The sequence below is a fragment of the Achroia grisella genome, unplaced genomic scaffold (assembly GCF_030625045.1).
Source record: "Achroia grisella isolate CSIRO2021 unplaced genomic scaffold, CSIRO_AGI_Agris_v1 utg821, whole genome shotgun sequence".
Classification (NCBI taxonomy): domain Eukaryota; kingdom Metazoa; phylum Arthropoda; class Insecta; order Lepidoptera; family Pyralidae; genus Achroia; species Achroia grisella.
In genome coordinates, this window is record NW_026713035.1 from 1,571,621 (window position 1) to 1,588,201 (window position 16,581).

At 31.2% G+C, this 16,581-nt stretch overlaps 1 protein-coding gene across 1 annotated transcript in view; it reads left to right on the forward strand.

Annotated features, from left to right (window-relative positions):
- LOC131852086 (cadherin-99C) overlaps window positions 1–12,201 on the forward strand; it is a 147,514-nt gene extending 135,313 nt beyond the window's left edge. Inside the window, exons 16-31 of the mRNA XM_059202707.1 lie at window positions 397–537; window positions 1,471–1,594; window positions 1,871–2,031; window positions 2,418–2,591; window positions 3,007–3,216; window positions 3,649–3,897; window positions 4,275–4,370; window positions 4,761–4,914; window positions 5,131–5,426; window positions 5,684–5,911; window positions 6,280–6,545; window positions 7,010–7,228; window positions 7,520–7,646; window positions 8,320–8,422; window positions 8,935–9,262; window positions 11,150–12,201. Coding sequence (XP_059058690.1) covers window positions 397–537; window positions 1,471–1,594; window positions 1,871–2,031; window positions 2,418–2,591; window positions 3,007–3,216; window positions 3,649–3,897; window positions 4,275–4,370; window positions 4,761–4,914; window positions 5,131–5,426; window positions 5,684–5,911; window positions 6,280–6,545; window positions 7,010–7,228; window positions 7,520–7,646; window positions 8,320–8,422; window positions 8,935–9,262; window positions 11,150–11,243 — 2,970 coding nt within the window. The 3' untranslated portion in view covers window positions 11,244–12,201. The remainder of the gene's footprint in view (window positions 1–396; window positions 538–1,470; window positions 1,595–1,870; window positions 2,032–2,417; window positions 2,592–3,006; window positions 3,217–3,648; window positions 3,898–4,274; window positions 4,371–4,760; window positions 4,915–5,130; window positions 5,427–5,683; window positions 5,912–6,279; window positions 6,546–7,009; window positions 7,229–7,519; window positions 7,647–8,319; window positions 8,423–8,934; window positions 9,263–11,149) is intronic.
- Window positions 12,202–16,581: the final 4,380 nt, after the last annotated feature.

Here is a 16,581-nt window from a genome sequence, read left to right on the forward strand (position 1 = left end):
TATGGGCCATTAATAGCCTGAACTAAATAAATAATTGCTTATTGTATTACCAATTCTGGATTGAAACTTTCCAGAGTCAAGGGAAATGTGACGTATCTTGATACGAAGAATACAGTTTAATAACATGTATGATCACGATTATATTTCAGATGGGGTAGTCGAAGCCTTTGTAAACATTTTGCTGTAAAATGAAAACTAAAGTATAATTTATTTTGTATCAGGGATCAAGTGTACCCTAGTAGGATAAATTTTATTTCTTCTCATTATACATAAAATGTCACGTTTTTTATAGCCTGTTAGAACATATATATAGCCATCACTAACATTGAAGTTTAAAAGCCACAGGGCGATAAGATTAATGAAAAAAATACAAAATTATAATATTTATTCTTTCAGGCCAAAGATCCGGAAAACGAACCAGTTACATATTCGATTGTATCTGGTAACGATCTGCGACAATTTGCTATTGGTGCTAATACCGGCATCATCACAGTCATAAGAAGATTAGACAGAGAAGTTCTTACGAGATATCAACTGGTAACTATTTATATTCACTAATTACGATTTCCGTAGCTCTTTGTTTGTTTTATTTAATCAAATTTTTAATAATTCTGAATAAAAAAATGTTTTTCCATTTTGTATTTGTATTTTGACATCTAAATATAGTGAAATATAATTTCTCGAATATATCTTCCTGTGCTACAATATGGTTAGATACTTTTTAAATTTTTGTAATGTAAATTTTTGTCAATGAGTCCGTATTTTGTAAGAGATTTGGAAATAAATTTGATATAATACTTATTATTGATATACAAATAGTTGATTTCACAGCACAAGATAAAATTCTCCTTTGTGTACACATAAAGGTGTACAAGTATTCACATATTTTTAAGTGAGCCTTATACTTATAAGTTTATTTAGACCCATATTAGGATGAAGGCGCTCTTCCTCGATATGTTAATTTCGACCTTGTGTTATAACAAGATACATATTGACAAAAAAACTAATTTAAGTTTACTAATATAAGATTGTTTTTAATACCATCACAAAACAATATTCCCAATCAACACTATTTAGTAAAAATGTTAATCTAATAAGTTTAACAAGTATCCTCCATTTTTTTCTCTATAATCATTTTGTAGACACCACGGTAATAATTAGCGATTTCGTAACCTGCATACATAACATTCATATCTTCTCTATATACCAACAATATGCGTACTTTCTGACCTTTCACACTTAAATAACGTGCAGGACTGAGTCCCCTCTCCACTTCTTTTGTAAATATACTTATATTTGCTATCTGTAAATATCTCTATAATATCGTGTCTGAATAGTTCCGACCGGTGACTTACTTCTTCATTTCCTTTCACCTTCCTGCTACATACGTCCTCAGATATAAATATTAATGATAGTATCATAGTTGTTACATTATGGATTTTAACTATTTTTTTTTTAATTTTATTGTAGATGGTAAGAGCTGAAGATCCAGGCAAATTGTCGAGCACAGCAACCGTCAACATCAAGGTTACTGATATCAATGACAACAATCCAAAATTCGATGAAGATTCTTATTTGTTCCACGTGAAAGAAGGTAATTTATTGCTTATAACTATCTGAATAAATACTTTCATGTTTTATGTGTGAGATAACAGTAGTTCCTTCATAAGTGGAAAATAGTCTACAGTGATCACGATTTCTATGCGATAAGAGATTTTTCTTTTTTTTTACTTACATGAAATGACCATGTGAGGTTTTACGACACATTTCCTTAGTTAAACTATGACAATAGAAAATTGATATACTAAACTAATTTTCGCATACAATTCAGTGATCCATAAAGTTATAAAATAATACGTTATATTTTCAGGATTATCTGGCGAGGTTGTGGGCTATGTCCATGCAACTGATAGTGATGAAGGCATCAATGCTATGATCACGTACAGCATCCCATCCCATTTGCCATTCAATATAGATAATGGTACTGGAATGATCACTACTAACACGGCGTTGGATTATGAACACACAAAAGTAAGTAGGACTTTCAATTAGAAATTTAAATAATTTCAAATTAACAGTTTTTTTAACACTACATGCAAATGAGAGTATATACGGTACTTAAAAAAAATGTTGTGTTAGAATTCTTTGTCTTCCTGTTTGTTTGTTCTAGCTAATCTCTGAGAAGACTGGGCGGATTTTGACGGGACTTTCAGTCCCAGATAGCTAATAATGTCACAAAAAGATTTCTTTATTTTATAAAAAAAAAATTAAATTCCATTGAAAGTTGCGGGTATCGCTTGGTTATATATTATTGGAGTTTCTTCCAGGAAACTTGAAACTATAAAGAAAGATAAACGAAATTGTCACCCTCATTTGTACTTCGATGTTAAATGTTTGTGTAATTCTATAATGCACAGGAGTACGCGTTCGTGGTAACGGCAACAGATGGTGCGATCGACAAGCGTTTGGGCACTGCGTCTGTGGCAGTGCAAGTGCAGGATGTTCCCGACGAACCGCCTGTATTCCCTCAGGAACATTACTCCGTTCACGTGCCAGAAAATGCAGCTAATTACCCCGTTGCTAAAGTTTATGTATGTAACTTTTTTTTTTTAGCCTTAACATAAATCAAGCATTGTAACTCTATTGGTATATACACAGTTTTCATGTTGCTACTTGTAATTATTGGCACTTGGTAGAACTTTGAATGCACTAAAGATGACGCAAACACATATACAATTATTTCACTTTTATATTCTACATATTCTACATAAAATCTAGAGACTCGTAGCTTCATTTCACAGAAAATAACATTAGTTGTAACTAACTAAACGACGAAATAAAAACAATGTGTACAATAAATATACGTCAGTATATATATCTGAAAAATATAGAATTCAACATCATAGTTTTGTGAAGGTCATTTGATCATAGTAATATAGAAGGAATAATAGGCTATATTATATAGTATGTTATGCATTATATATTATAATGTCATCCATATTGCAGGCAGAAGATCCTGACACACTATCAGAAATAACCTATACCATAATGCTCGGCGATACAGATCTGTTCACAATAGACCGCAAATCTGGGATGATAAGAACAGCACTACCTCTAGATAGGGAGACGATGGCGCGACACGAAATAATAGTAGGCACTGAAGAGAATTCGGGAGAAGGTCCCGGTGCTACAACCATTGTCGAGGTGCTTGTAGATGTGAGTATTAATAACTAATGTAAACTTTCTTTTACACTAAAATCTTTATTACGCGACCTTAAAAAAATTTGTATATTTTTATTTTGTACGTTTATCCGCTACTTTCCTCAGTATCTACTGGATAGATAGTCAATGTGTAGAAAGTTATCAACAAAATTACTGGAATAGCAAACGAACACAATGGAAATCGACACCAACAAAGTCTGTCCTAGAATACATTGCGATGCCAGTAATTCAGCTTCGCTTATTAATATATTTGTCCTGACAAGTGACTTTTGAGGTGTTGCCATTGTCAATATTTAATTTCATTCCATTTACCAATTTAACTACGACATACGTTAATTATATTTTTTTTCTTATGGGTGTAGATACCCTACAGTGTGGAGTTAAAGTGTGTCATAATGTGATAATAAATAAATTTAATAATTTTAGGACAAGAACGATAATTCACCGATTTTCACGTCAGTGGTCCGCCCTGTAACCGTGGAGGACTCCTCATCTATCGGCACCCTCGTTCAAACAGTATCAGCTGTAGATTCCGACGCTACCGCCCCCAATAACAGGGTGCGATATAAGTTGGTTGGTAGAGGGAAGGCATCCAAATATTTCCACGTAGAACCTGACACTGGAGCTCTCAGAGTTAGAGATGACTTGAGAAAGGAGACCGATAGCGAATATACTGTAAGTATATAAAGACTTAGGTTGATATTTACTTGCAACTGTAAAGAGCTTACTACATATGTTATAGTATAATAAGCTTGGAGAGTTATGTAAGGACTTGATTAAGTTCGGTCTTGACAATTTTCATTCAACATTTACAGTCAATTTTCATCAAATTGACAATAAATTTGATGAAAATTGACTGTCGTAATTATACTCAAATTAATAATTAGGCGGGTAAGAATTTTAGTCATTGACAAATTCATAAGAATTATTATTATTGAATTTACTGGATACTTATTAATTCGTTATGTAGCGTAAAAACAAAATCCTAGTCAGTATTTAGTGATATTTCTTCAATATTAAAATTCTGATTGAAATTTATATTAATATTACAGGTCGACGTACAAGCTTACGACCAAGGAGAGCCTGTAATGTCATCAGTTGCCAGCCTTACCATCTACGTGAGCCATTCAGCTACTGTACCACCAGATGTAAGTTACAGACCATCATCATCATAATCGTAATGTCTATCAGTGTCCCTATTATAGGACGAGTACAAGAGGAGAATTTTAATTACCCTTAGGTTATCTATTTACAGAAGAAAAATATATATCCACAATTATCAGTTTTATAATAATACTCATATTACAAACTCAGCTTAGGTTGGAATCAGGTGGTGTGTCAATATATCATGTGGATATATATCATAATATTTTACAAAGCTACTGATTTTTATTTTATTTAAATATTGAGATTCTTAAACATCTGATATAATATTAATAATAATAATGAAATGTAGGTGCTTTACCTACACTTTTTTTTTTAATCTGAATTTATACATATTTATTCAGAATGTTCACTTTTGAATTATTTCTTGACAGGTTGGCCTCGGTTTTGCTGACACAGTATACACTGAACATGTAGCAGAGAACTCACCGAATGGTACATTAGTGAGGATACTGCCTGTTTTGAACAAGAAACAGCATTCTATGGATACTCCACTAAAGTGTATACTCACTGAGACGTCGCAAAAAGGTATTTTTATACAACATTCTTTTATTTTAATATATTTTTAAATTTACTTAATTCTAAATTTGGAATTCTCTAAATAAATGTTAGATCGAATGCAATCATAATTGTTGTATATACAATAAATGGGTTGCTTAAATTTGAAAAAAAAAATAACTTAACTGAAATAATATATATGTATTTATGCAAGTGATAACTTAAATTTCATTTTTCTAATTTCAGGCGTTTTTTACGTGAATCTAACGCTAGAAAGAGACTGCGCTATCTACCTCAATACAAGTTCCTTAGACTATGAAAGTCTTTCAGAGTATTCATTAGAAATCCAGCTAGAGTCCATACAGGGTCTAATAAACCCCGAGAGCAGTAAGGCCGTTGTAAAGGTTCACGTAACTGACGCGAATGACAACGCACCTATGTTTATATTCCCGGATCAGTCTACAATAACAGCGGCGAAGGGGAAATACTTCGCTATTGTTACCAAAGATATGTTATTGGGAACCAATGTTTTGCAAGTTAAGGTGAGTTTATTTTATATTTGACTAGCGCGATCCGTCACGGCTTCGCACGGATGCATTACAAATCCTTAAATTGCTCGGTTTGTTGTATATTAAAACACGCATGAGTTATACATATAAACCATCTTCTTGAATCTCTCTACCTATTGCTGAAAACTGCATTAAAATCCGTTGGTTAATTTAACATTTCTTAGGACTATAAGTATGATGAAGTAATAATACCTAATAAAACAAATATTATATTATTTATGTATTTGTAGGCTAAAGATAAAGACAGCGGTGAATATGGAAAACTAGAATATCACAAGAATTCCTGGACTAAAGCGGCTGAGGAGTACTTCAGTCTGGACGCTGATACAGGTGTAATTAGTAACATCAAATCATTCGAGAATGTTCCAAAAGACGTCCTACCATTCAAGTTTAGTGTGACAGCTCGTGACAACCCCGATTCACCACAAGATTATAATATTGCGAGAGCTTCTGTTGTGGTGAGTGTAACTGATTTTTTCTACATTCTATAAATACACAAAATATTTTTATTCTAAAGATTTTATTTCTTTAATTTTTCTTTTGTTATATTGTTTTCTCAAATTATATTATACAGCTTTGATGTAAGCTACAGGATTTTCAATAAAACTAAATAGAAATAATTTTTATTCAAATAAACTGAATATATGCTTATATTCAGTTTTGAATAGGAAAAGCAAAAATAAATAAGCGTTAAATTCTATAAATTTTTTGTGTTTTTATATAAAATGATATTTTCTTCTATTTCTCTACAGATTTCAATTTTTTTTGCATTATTATTATTTAAAGATTTAAGTATTATTTTGTAAAATTATTATATGTTTTGTAGATTAACCTCCTTCAAAAAGAGAACCAGTTAGTCGTCGAAGTATCAGACTTGAATCCTGACGCCATGCGCCGACGATCGCGTAGTTTGCTGACTGCTATTGAAGAAAAGAGCGGCCTTGTTGCCGGACTAGAACAGTTGACAGAGAGACATTATTTAGGAGAAAACGGCACATTGGAGAGTGACGCGAAGGGTACTGATGTATGGTTGTACCTTGTAGATCCTAGTACTGGAGAGATATTGATGAGAGAATCAAAACCTGTTAAGAGGTGAGTCAAAAAGAATGTTATTTTTTTACTTTTCCTCTGCGGGCTTTCGTTTATTTTGTTTTTTTTTTGTAATATGTATACTGTGTACAAATAATTTGTTTATCATTCTATATACATATAACCATTATAACTATATAAACTGGTATTAAACAGGAAATACTAGTCTGATGGCCTTTTACATAAATTTATAATTTTATTATACTAATTTTAATTAATATAGAATTTTATGTTATAAATTAAGGTACAATACATTCTAATAATTCTAATTCTAATATATTGCTATATATTTATAACGGATTTCGCACTGGTCCAATTGTTGTAGTACTTATTAATAAAGTAGCTATTATTAGTACTACTTCAATTTATCCATTACAGTGAAAATTTTCCTTTATAATAAGACAATAAACTAACTCGTTATCAATACGTATTAAAAACTATAGATTTTGAATAATATATTTTCTTAGGGCAATCGAGAATGGAGTTCGTAAAGCGGTAGCGGCTCGTCTCCAAGCTCCAGTAAGCGAGGTTCGACCGCCGCTCATTCCTACCGAACAACCACGGCGACCCCATATAGCGGTCGCGCCGCTTGCTACAGCGCTTCCAGCAGCTTTAATAGCGTTGGCTGCGCTCGTACTGGTCGCTGCCACTGCTGCGACTATATACATTTGTGCGTCGTGGAATAGGTAAGTGTATTTCTAATTATTACTCTATAGGATAAGAGGTGTGACATCTTAGTCCTCTGTCCAATGACGACGCATGACTTAATAGGAATTATGATTCTTTCATTGTTTACAATAATTTTATTTGCTATTATATTTGAAAATTATTGTATTAACCTGTTCGTCTCTTAATATATTCCTGATGAATATGTACAGGCCTCGGACATGATAAAATTTACCTTTGTGTAACATTTGTTTTTATATTTAAATCTGTTTCTTAAGGAAATTTACTTAAATACCGTCTCTTTTTTGAAGGTATAAGAAACATAAGGAGCAAGCGATACAGCAGTATGGTACTCTTAGTATGAGTATGGCGCCGCCACGGCCGCCTTCTGGATACGAATCGAGTGAAGATGAACCCGCACCGAGATACGAAACTCAGGTATGTTACTTTATTTAACTTCAATAATAAACGGTTAGGTATGTATAGTGGGCTATACAAATAGTAAATATTATAGCAGACTTAATAAATTTAGCGATAATTTAATCTGAAGAAAAAAGGAGGTGTTAGATTACTACTTAGATATTTTTTTTTTCTGCGTATGTTGATTCCGATTCAGAGCCTGTTTTATTTATTATTACATCGAATATTACACCCGTATTATATATATTAACATTGTTATAATTATGATTATAATATTTACAATTATTGTAGAGCCAGCACAGAATGAGAATAGAATTTATTGACTCGTCTTGAGACAACAATAACGAAATAATAACATACAAATAACAATTTACACACATTATAAAACATAGCCAATATGGACCACAACTAAGCGAAATACTGGAACCATAATTTCCAGCATTGATTTTCAGTTGGGACGAACAGTACGGACGCATATTATTTTAAAACAAAAATTTTAATTGTAGTTTTATTGTAATGTAACAATTTTTCCCGATTCATATAATAATGCCGTTGATGTAACACTCCTGAAGACACTGTACTTAATATGACAAATTACTCTCATTTCTATATACTTATTAAATTCGAAGGATCATAGAGAATTAATCATTCATATAGGAACTTAATAAATATACGTTAATTTACTTTTTAGGTTCTGAACATGGCTGTCGATGACGCTGACCTGCAACTAGATTTTAGCGCTAACAATCACGCTTTTAATATACACAGTGTGCAATATTTATCTAAAGACAATGGTTAGTATAAATCTATTATATATTCAAATAAATAAATTACAACAATTATTATTTAATTCTTGACTCATTTAAATAAAAATTTCACCATTTTATTACTTATTAAAATTTTTTTGGTGAATGTACTTTTAAAATCATTATGGGATTTGATTTTATCTATTAAGAAATTATTTTTTTTTAATTTATAATAGAACTACTTTCTGCTCGCACATGCTTCTGCGTGGTGATAAATAATTGACCAGGTACACTCTTATCTGTACCACATCCCTTACCTACATACCAAATATTATGATGATTGGTTTTGGGATATAATAATGTGGAGTGATGACCCTGGACAAGTCAACACGATAAAATTACAACCTTTGCTTGGTTTTATCCTTTTGACGTCTTATAATAGAATCATTTTATTTTTTATTCGCTTGTTCCGAATATTTTTTTATTTATTTAGGTTGATTCAAGGTAAGAATAACATGCATTCTATTATAAATTCTCTTATAAACATGTAAATTTTGTAGGCGAAAGAAGCCCGACATTATCAGAAACGGCTACCACCGCCCGCGCGTCAAGCGTCAATGAGAACGGCGGTACATTGAATAACAGTAACTTCGACTCGATTGCTAACAATGCCACCATTGCTCGCAATACACAAACACTGAACCGGCGAGTGCCAAATAATCACGCACTGAATAACGCACTCGGGACGTTACCGCGAGTGAACAACAACAACGTGGGTGGCGGATTACTGGCCGCTACTCTCGGCAGGAAAATAAATGGTGGTAACAATCATAAAAAGAAATCTACGCAGCCCATAATGGCGTATGATGAAATACCTGGATTGCAAAGGTAAGTCACTCGTTTGTTAATTTTATTCGCCTATTTAATCTTGTTTAAAATAAATTATATGCTTGAATATAATTTTAATTTGATTTGAAAGAACTTAAAAGACACGACGAAGACTTGAAAGATTGGACTTTATTGGGTGATTTTGTTGTTTTACATTAGCTGTTTTATTTAATTTATTAGTCCCTTACTAATTGTGTCAAGATAAAATTTGTCAATAAGTAAAAAAAAAATTATGAATATAAAACGCATCATAGCAACACTGGTCTCATTTCGGTATTATTGAGATTAAAGATGTATACACAATTACATAACAAAAGAATAATTACTCATTTATTAGTACTCTACTTGTCTATAATTCAACTTACGTAATTGTATTATTTTTTATCACCTGTTCGTGCGAATGTACGAATATAATTTTTGTAGATAGATATTGTCGATTTTGGACCCTTTATTTGTAAAATAAGCATACAATTCAAAAAGAGCTATGCTAGTTCCCAAATGCTTAAAAATATATAAAACAACAGTGAAAGAAATTGTTAACTTATATGATTTCACATCATTTTCTAATTACACTTAATTTTGAACAGAATTTAGTTAACTCTGTGAAATTAAACGCATCTATTCCCTCTCTAGAGAACCGTCGCTTCTATTATACAAACGTTTAATGAAAATATAGTCTATTCGCTGCTCTCAGTTTAATTATTGCATACTTTATAAGGACATTGTTAAGATTCAAACGTTTGCATTAGGGGATTAATACATTGTCAAGTATATGAAATTATATATTTTTGGACTATTTTATATCTTTTTAATGTTTTACAATGTCTATAATTATATTAGTAGAATTTTACTTATAAAATAATTCAAGGAGAATATTGTAAAAAAAAATTATTCATGCAGCTACATTTTCATAAATACGTTATACAGATAATTGTTCTGTCTCATCATTTCGATGCTGTATAACATGTTGTTAGACTTTGCAATTGTTTTAAAAGTTCTATAATAATTGCGTTTGTAAGTAAGCGTAAATATAATGTGTTTGAAATTATATTTATTTTCTGTATAAAATCCAAGAATTAATTTATTATGCATTTCTTATTTTATATTTTGAATACATATTTAACAATGTAATAACACCCTTCGTCCCTTGCGTGATTCGTACATTACTACTAATTAACCTACTCTGTAATATGTACAATAGTAAGGTCTACTAAATTTCAATACATGCTACATATGAAGTTTAGTCATTCCACCGAAGTTATATTGTTAATCCGGAATATAGCTATTCATATTAATATGTGATTGTTTATGTCTAACAGCATTTGGAGCATGAAGTGTACCCTCTAGACATTTGTTTCAAGTAATTAATCTTTGGGATTGTTGATATGTTTATATTTATAAGTTGGAATATTAGGTATTAATACGATATTGCATGTATTTATATCTAACTTTCGTCATTAGGAATGCTTTGAAAGTTTCAAATAATATTTCCCACGCAATGTCATTCGTATAACGTTACTGTGTTAAATATTAAACTACTAGTTGTTTACTACGGTTTGATATCACGGATTTTATTATGTTCCTTTGGAAATTTCGAGATATGTAGTATACATAAGTCAGTTTAGATGAGTCTCGTCATAATTTAAGATGTAGTCACACGCAAATGACTTCAATGGTGACAATATGAGATCTACTTTGTATATGAATATATATGAATAAGGTTTCATATGTGACAATATATATTCCATCATATGGCCTGTAAGCTTTTTATCATTTCAGTGGAAAAAACGATTTTTCGTTTTGCTGTTATGCATCTATGTATTTTTTTTTAATTTACATATGAAATGTGTATATATGTAATGAATATATTGTTGTTTTCTTTTTCAGAGCTATGGATAATGATAATGTCACTTTTGGCAAAAGAAACTTTAGCGGCTATACTTACGACCAATCACCGGTGGAAACCACGACTGAACTATAGTAATAAATGTAATCTTTTAATTATTCGAATGTGACATTATCTCTTTCCCTCTTTAATAGTTTTTCAGAGTGCGAATGAGATAGAGATAGAGATGCAAGATTTTTTCGTTTGGCATCGAATTATTTTTAATACCATTTAACTGCGTGAATGTAAAGTGAATTTAATACAGAGAAGTGATGAATGAAAACTTTTTTGTGATATGATGATATTCGTCCATGAACAATGAATATAATGAAGTATATTATAATATAGCATAATATATTGTGTTCAACGAATTTTTAGATAATACTTTTGTACGTAACTGTATGTACTTAGCAAAGGCTAGTCTTTTGTATAATGAAATATTGTGCATAATACAAATATAAATTAAATGTGTGTAAATAATAAAGGCATTAAATGTTTGATATATTTAGGTACCTGAACCGTAAACCAGGTACAAATCTTTGTAAAAATATTAATTTACAAGCGGTGTATATCTAATGCATGTAATTCTTGAGAAAAGCGTTTTGTAATTTACCACGGGAACTGATGGTTTTAAGGTAAGATTAAGGATATACTCCTTATTCCAAGGTTATGCGTAGATGGAGAAATTTACCTACGGTATTCTTTGTCTATGTTTGTAAGGCATTCCATTTTTTTACTTTTTTTATATTTTTGTATGAATTTTGTGCCAGTTACTGTTAAAATGTTAATAGGTGTACAATTATGGGCTTTTAAGGAAGCTATAAATAAAATGCTCATTTCGTAATCTGGTTTCACTAAAACGTTTGTGCCAAAAGATTGTGAATATTTTTTTTAATATCATGTATTTATTCGTGTGCACTGGAAAGTGTTACCTATGATAAATAATAATTGATCTGTATAATAATTGTAAATTTTATATTTTTTTAAATAAATTGTGAACTTTTTACATAGGTACTGTATTATAATTTTCTGATATAAATTGTTAATACTTTTGTGGAGTAAATTAATTTTTATTATCAAGATTTGTTTTTTTTAATGCAAGCATATTATGTGCTTTTATACTGATACAAATCGATACTAAGGTAAATTATTAATAGAGTATAACAGCATGGATTATAAAGTTTGAGTAATAGTTATAAATGACAACTTTAATCCTTTTATATTATTACCTACCTACCGTAATCTCTGATTATTTTGGTTTGTTATCAATGCTTCCAACAACAGAGAAAGAACTTTTTAGTTTTGCCCAGATTAAAACTCACGACTTTATTCAAGTCAGATTGTAACCCATAAACATGACGCTAAACCTTACTGTTTATAACAATATCTTGTGCCTATAGAATACATTTTGTTATCATTATATAATGTATTTTTGGCTGTTTGTTATATTTTTCTTGCAATAAAATATTACAATTCTTTTATGCTTTCAAGTGGAATGGTATAATTTGAAAGAGGCATATTAACCGGAACGTTGCTGCACTCGGCTTTGAATACCGTAAAAGGAACTCTGGAAATGTTTTCGGCTACTCGTATTCAACAATCTCGCCGCCGTGCATTTTTAAATTTAATATCTCTTTGTACCGCACTCCCTTGTGAGTGTTACATCGCAGAAAATTACAGGAGCGTTGGAAAATATAAATTTCTACTTTACCAGTGCCGTTCAAAGTGTACCACTGGGGATAAGTGGTTGCTGTGTCGACGACGATGCTGAGAAATAGAAAAAAAACGCCATAAATTTTGCATTCAATCACGACGATAATATTGTAGGTTTATAAATATACACATGAATAAGAGGTAGGATATGCTAGATATTAGAGTCTACAACTGTAAACATTTATTTTATTTATTCTATGTATTATTTTATATATTCTTTAGTAATACTGGAATGATGCACGGATATCCATAGGAGATGAGCAGGAAATCATGTTAATTAGCCCATTTTATCAAATTCACCGGGAATTAACTGCGATAGTTTCCAGTGGGAACCGCATGGAGGTCGTATACTTCACATATAGTAATTACCACCCATTATACAAGATCCCCTCCTGCCAATACTAATAATGTTCTGTATACAATAAAACTTAAAGTTAGCAAATACAATTTAACTTAACAATGTTTTTTTTAATATATTAAACAAAGGACAAAACAGTTAAATAGGTTATGTTTAACGTAGACGTTTTTTATGAATAGCGCTTTGTTTTACATATTATTTTTTATGCAGCTGAAATAACAAACTGCTTGACAACCTACCTTATGATGGTAACCGTCGCCAATACACAGCACCATATAATACACTGTGATAATTTTGCATATTTTATTACCTAACTAAAATATATATTCACTTGACGGCCTTATCCTGATCTAGCGTTTTGGCACACCGCTCTACTTCCGATGGTTGCAGGTTCGACTCCTCGCATGATCCAAACTTTTGTATTTACAAGTATGATTGTTTGTATTAGTCTGGATGTTATCTGTGAATATTATGTATTTGCAAAAAAATATCTAATTATTTTTAGTATCCATAATACGAAATTGTTTGTTTGGGACTAGATGACGCTACGTGGAATTGTCCTAGGTTATTATTAACTCTGAAAGCTTCATTGTTTTTAGGTCCACTGAACGGATGATAATGATCGAAGTATAACATGAAAATCGATTGTAACACAAAAACGGTCTAGGCTTTTATTAAAAAAGGCTAACTAAGTTACAATAATAGTAATAGCTAATATACTATAATATATGTACAAAAATACAGATTTAGGAGACAAAAATAAAGATCTTAAATCGAAGCCACGTCATAAATAATTCTATCGGAATCACCAAAAAATAGGTCTATGTGATAAGATATCTGTACTGATTCAAATAAATTGCATATATAAATAGGAAAGGAAACCTTGTTAAACCATCAGCACTCTATTAGGATATTCGGCATTACAAATTCTAAGAGTTGCCATACATATTTGATGTGTCTAATGTGATATTCGGTGGAATGGAAGGCCACGGGTCAGGCATTTCGAAAAGGATCAACAGTAAAAAGCTCTTTATGTATCTGAGACGTTCCGAATGCCACATTACGGGCACCAAGCTCCGACCCTTTAAAACCGTTTTAAATAATTAAAGACAGAACTCCAATAAAATGTTTGTACTTGAGACACCACCTGTATCTATCTATCTAAGTGTACGTTTATTGCACGTTTTCACGTAGAAAGCGCCCTCGAAAACTTGGCGTTTAAAGGACAACTGGGGGCCTATTATGGAACCCTTTTAAGCTGTGTTTCGGTCAGTTAAAATGGAACAGAAAATTGATGTTTATTTTTCACTTGTTAAATTCTTAATATAGGAGGTTGTAAATTGATTTAATTACAATTTACATTGTTGTCAAAGTATATATAAGTATATATACGCACTGTGTAGGTATACAGAAGAATGTGTTTGTAAATCTATACTAATATTGGAAGTAGGTAATGTTTGTGAGTTTGTGAAGTTGTAGGGGGTAAATTTCTCAATCTAAATAACTGATTTCAAAAATTCTTTTACTATTGGATAAGTCATTTATCGAGGAAAGCTATAGTCATATAATATCACGCTACAACTACTTAAAGCGGAACTCCAACAAAAAATGTAGGAACGGTAGAACGAGGAAATGTGACGCATGGAATTGCGCTGGCTGACCAGTATTCTGTTAAGTAGATTCTTAATTGTTTTAAAAGATAAATTACTATATTTTTTGTAAAAATGTCTGTTTTACTTAGGTAAAATTATTAGGTGCAACAATACTTTGTTCATATTGCTATGTGTGTCCTTATCTACTATTTTCCAAGAGACTATTTTTACCATTTATTTGAAATTCAACAAAGCTGTCGATGCCACATGTGGCTTATTGAACCGCGGTGAATTCTTACATATTACACACCTACTTATATATTAAAATTCAATATAGGTGGCAGATAGATGGTACATTTGAATAATAGAATATAAAAAGAAAATTTCGTACGTACCTATTTCATAACCACCTGATATTGCTCTATGGGCGCGGGTTCAATTCCCAGCACGATGCAAATAGGTATTATTATAGATAGAATAGACCCGGACGGTCTACATTATGTATAATAAAAAATATATTTAAGTATAATAGTTCTATCAGTTGTCTAGTACTAGCTAATCAGAGTTTGTGTTATAACACAAGCTCTGCTTAGATTGGAGTTAGATAGTTCTGTGTGAAATATCCTGACGTATTGTCATCTAACATTTAAAATTTGTTATTGATTGTTACATAACGTAGGCGTTCAATAAGAACTTAATCTTAAGATTAAAGAATTAAATCACCTATGTTACATTTGATACGACTTCAAGTGCACAATATGATCTTCATAGAACTCGCAGTTTAAAAACCTCAGATCATTTCTTAGGATGTCCGATGTCTCTGACGGAAGCAACCAATAACATAATATATTACATCATTTGAGAAAGCATTCATTTTGATAAGTTAGGGTAGCAGAGGACGGAGATTGATAAAGTAGATTTGAGGGTCGCAGATGAGATATTTTACTGCCAACTGTAATGTTCAATTACTTGTACCAAAAGTGTGAATATATGTATATTAAATGAATCAATATGTGGTGCACCTGCCTATGCTAAGATTGTATATTGGTAGGCCATGAGTGGAGTATGACAGCATGAGGATAAAGTTAGGTTCTTTAGCACATTGAGGCGTATACATAAGGAATTAAGCTAAGATGGTTTCCAGGTATTTCCAAGACGGTTTTTATTTGGCGTAGAATATTGTACTAGTAATGCGTCTATTACTAGCAATTTTTCCAATCTGATTTTCCATTTATCCATAAATGATAATCTTTAAAATTTTTAATTTTAGTTTCAAACATGTTCGGTATGACTACTACTGAATAAAAACAGATAATTATAAATATGGCAATATTTTGTTTACTGCTTCGTCATTCCTCCAGCTTATTTACGCTTTTTCTAGTTGGCACAATAAATAAGTAACAAAATGTACATATTTATATTAGGAATGAATTATAATATCTAGGTATATAAAAAACAAAAATATAGCCTACTTCATTATATTTTTAGTAGATTGATTGATAAAGATATATATGTAGATTAGAAATTCATAGTAAAGCATGAAAATACGTAATCACGGTGTATTTGAACAATTTAAATACCTAACTATTGAATATCAAAGTAAACGTGGTCAAGGATATATTGTGTAGTTGTAGACTCTACTCACTATTCAGGTTTATTTTTGTATGAACGTATTTGATTTGAACAACTGTATATTATTGTTTTTCGCAGAAACTATTGGTCGTTCATTATTATAATACTCATATTCACGTTCATTACATACACTGTTTGC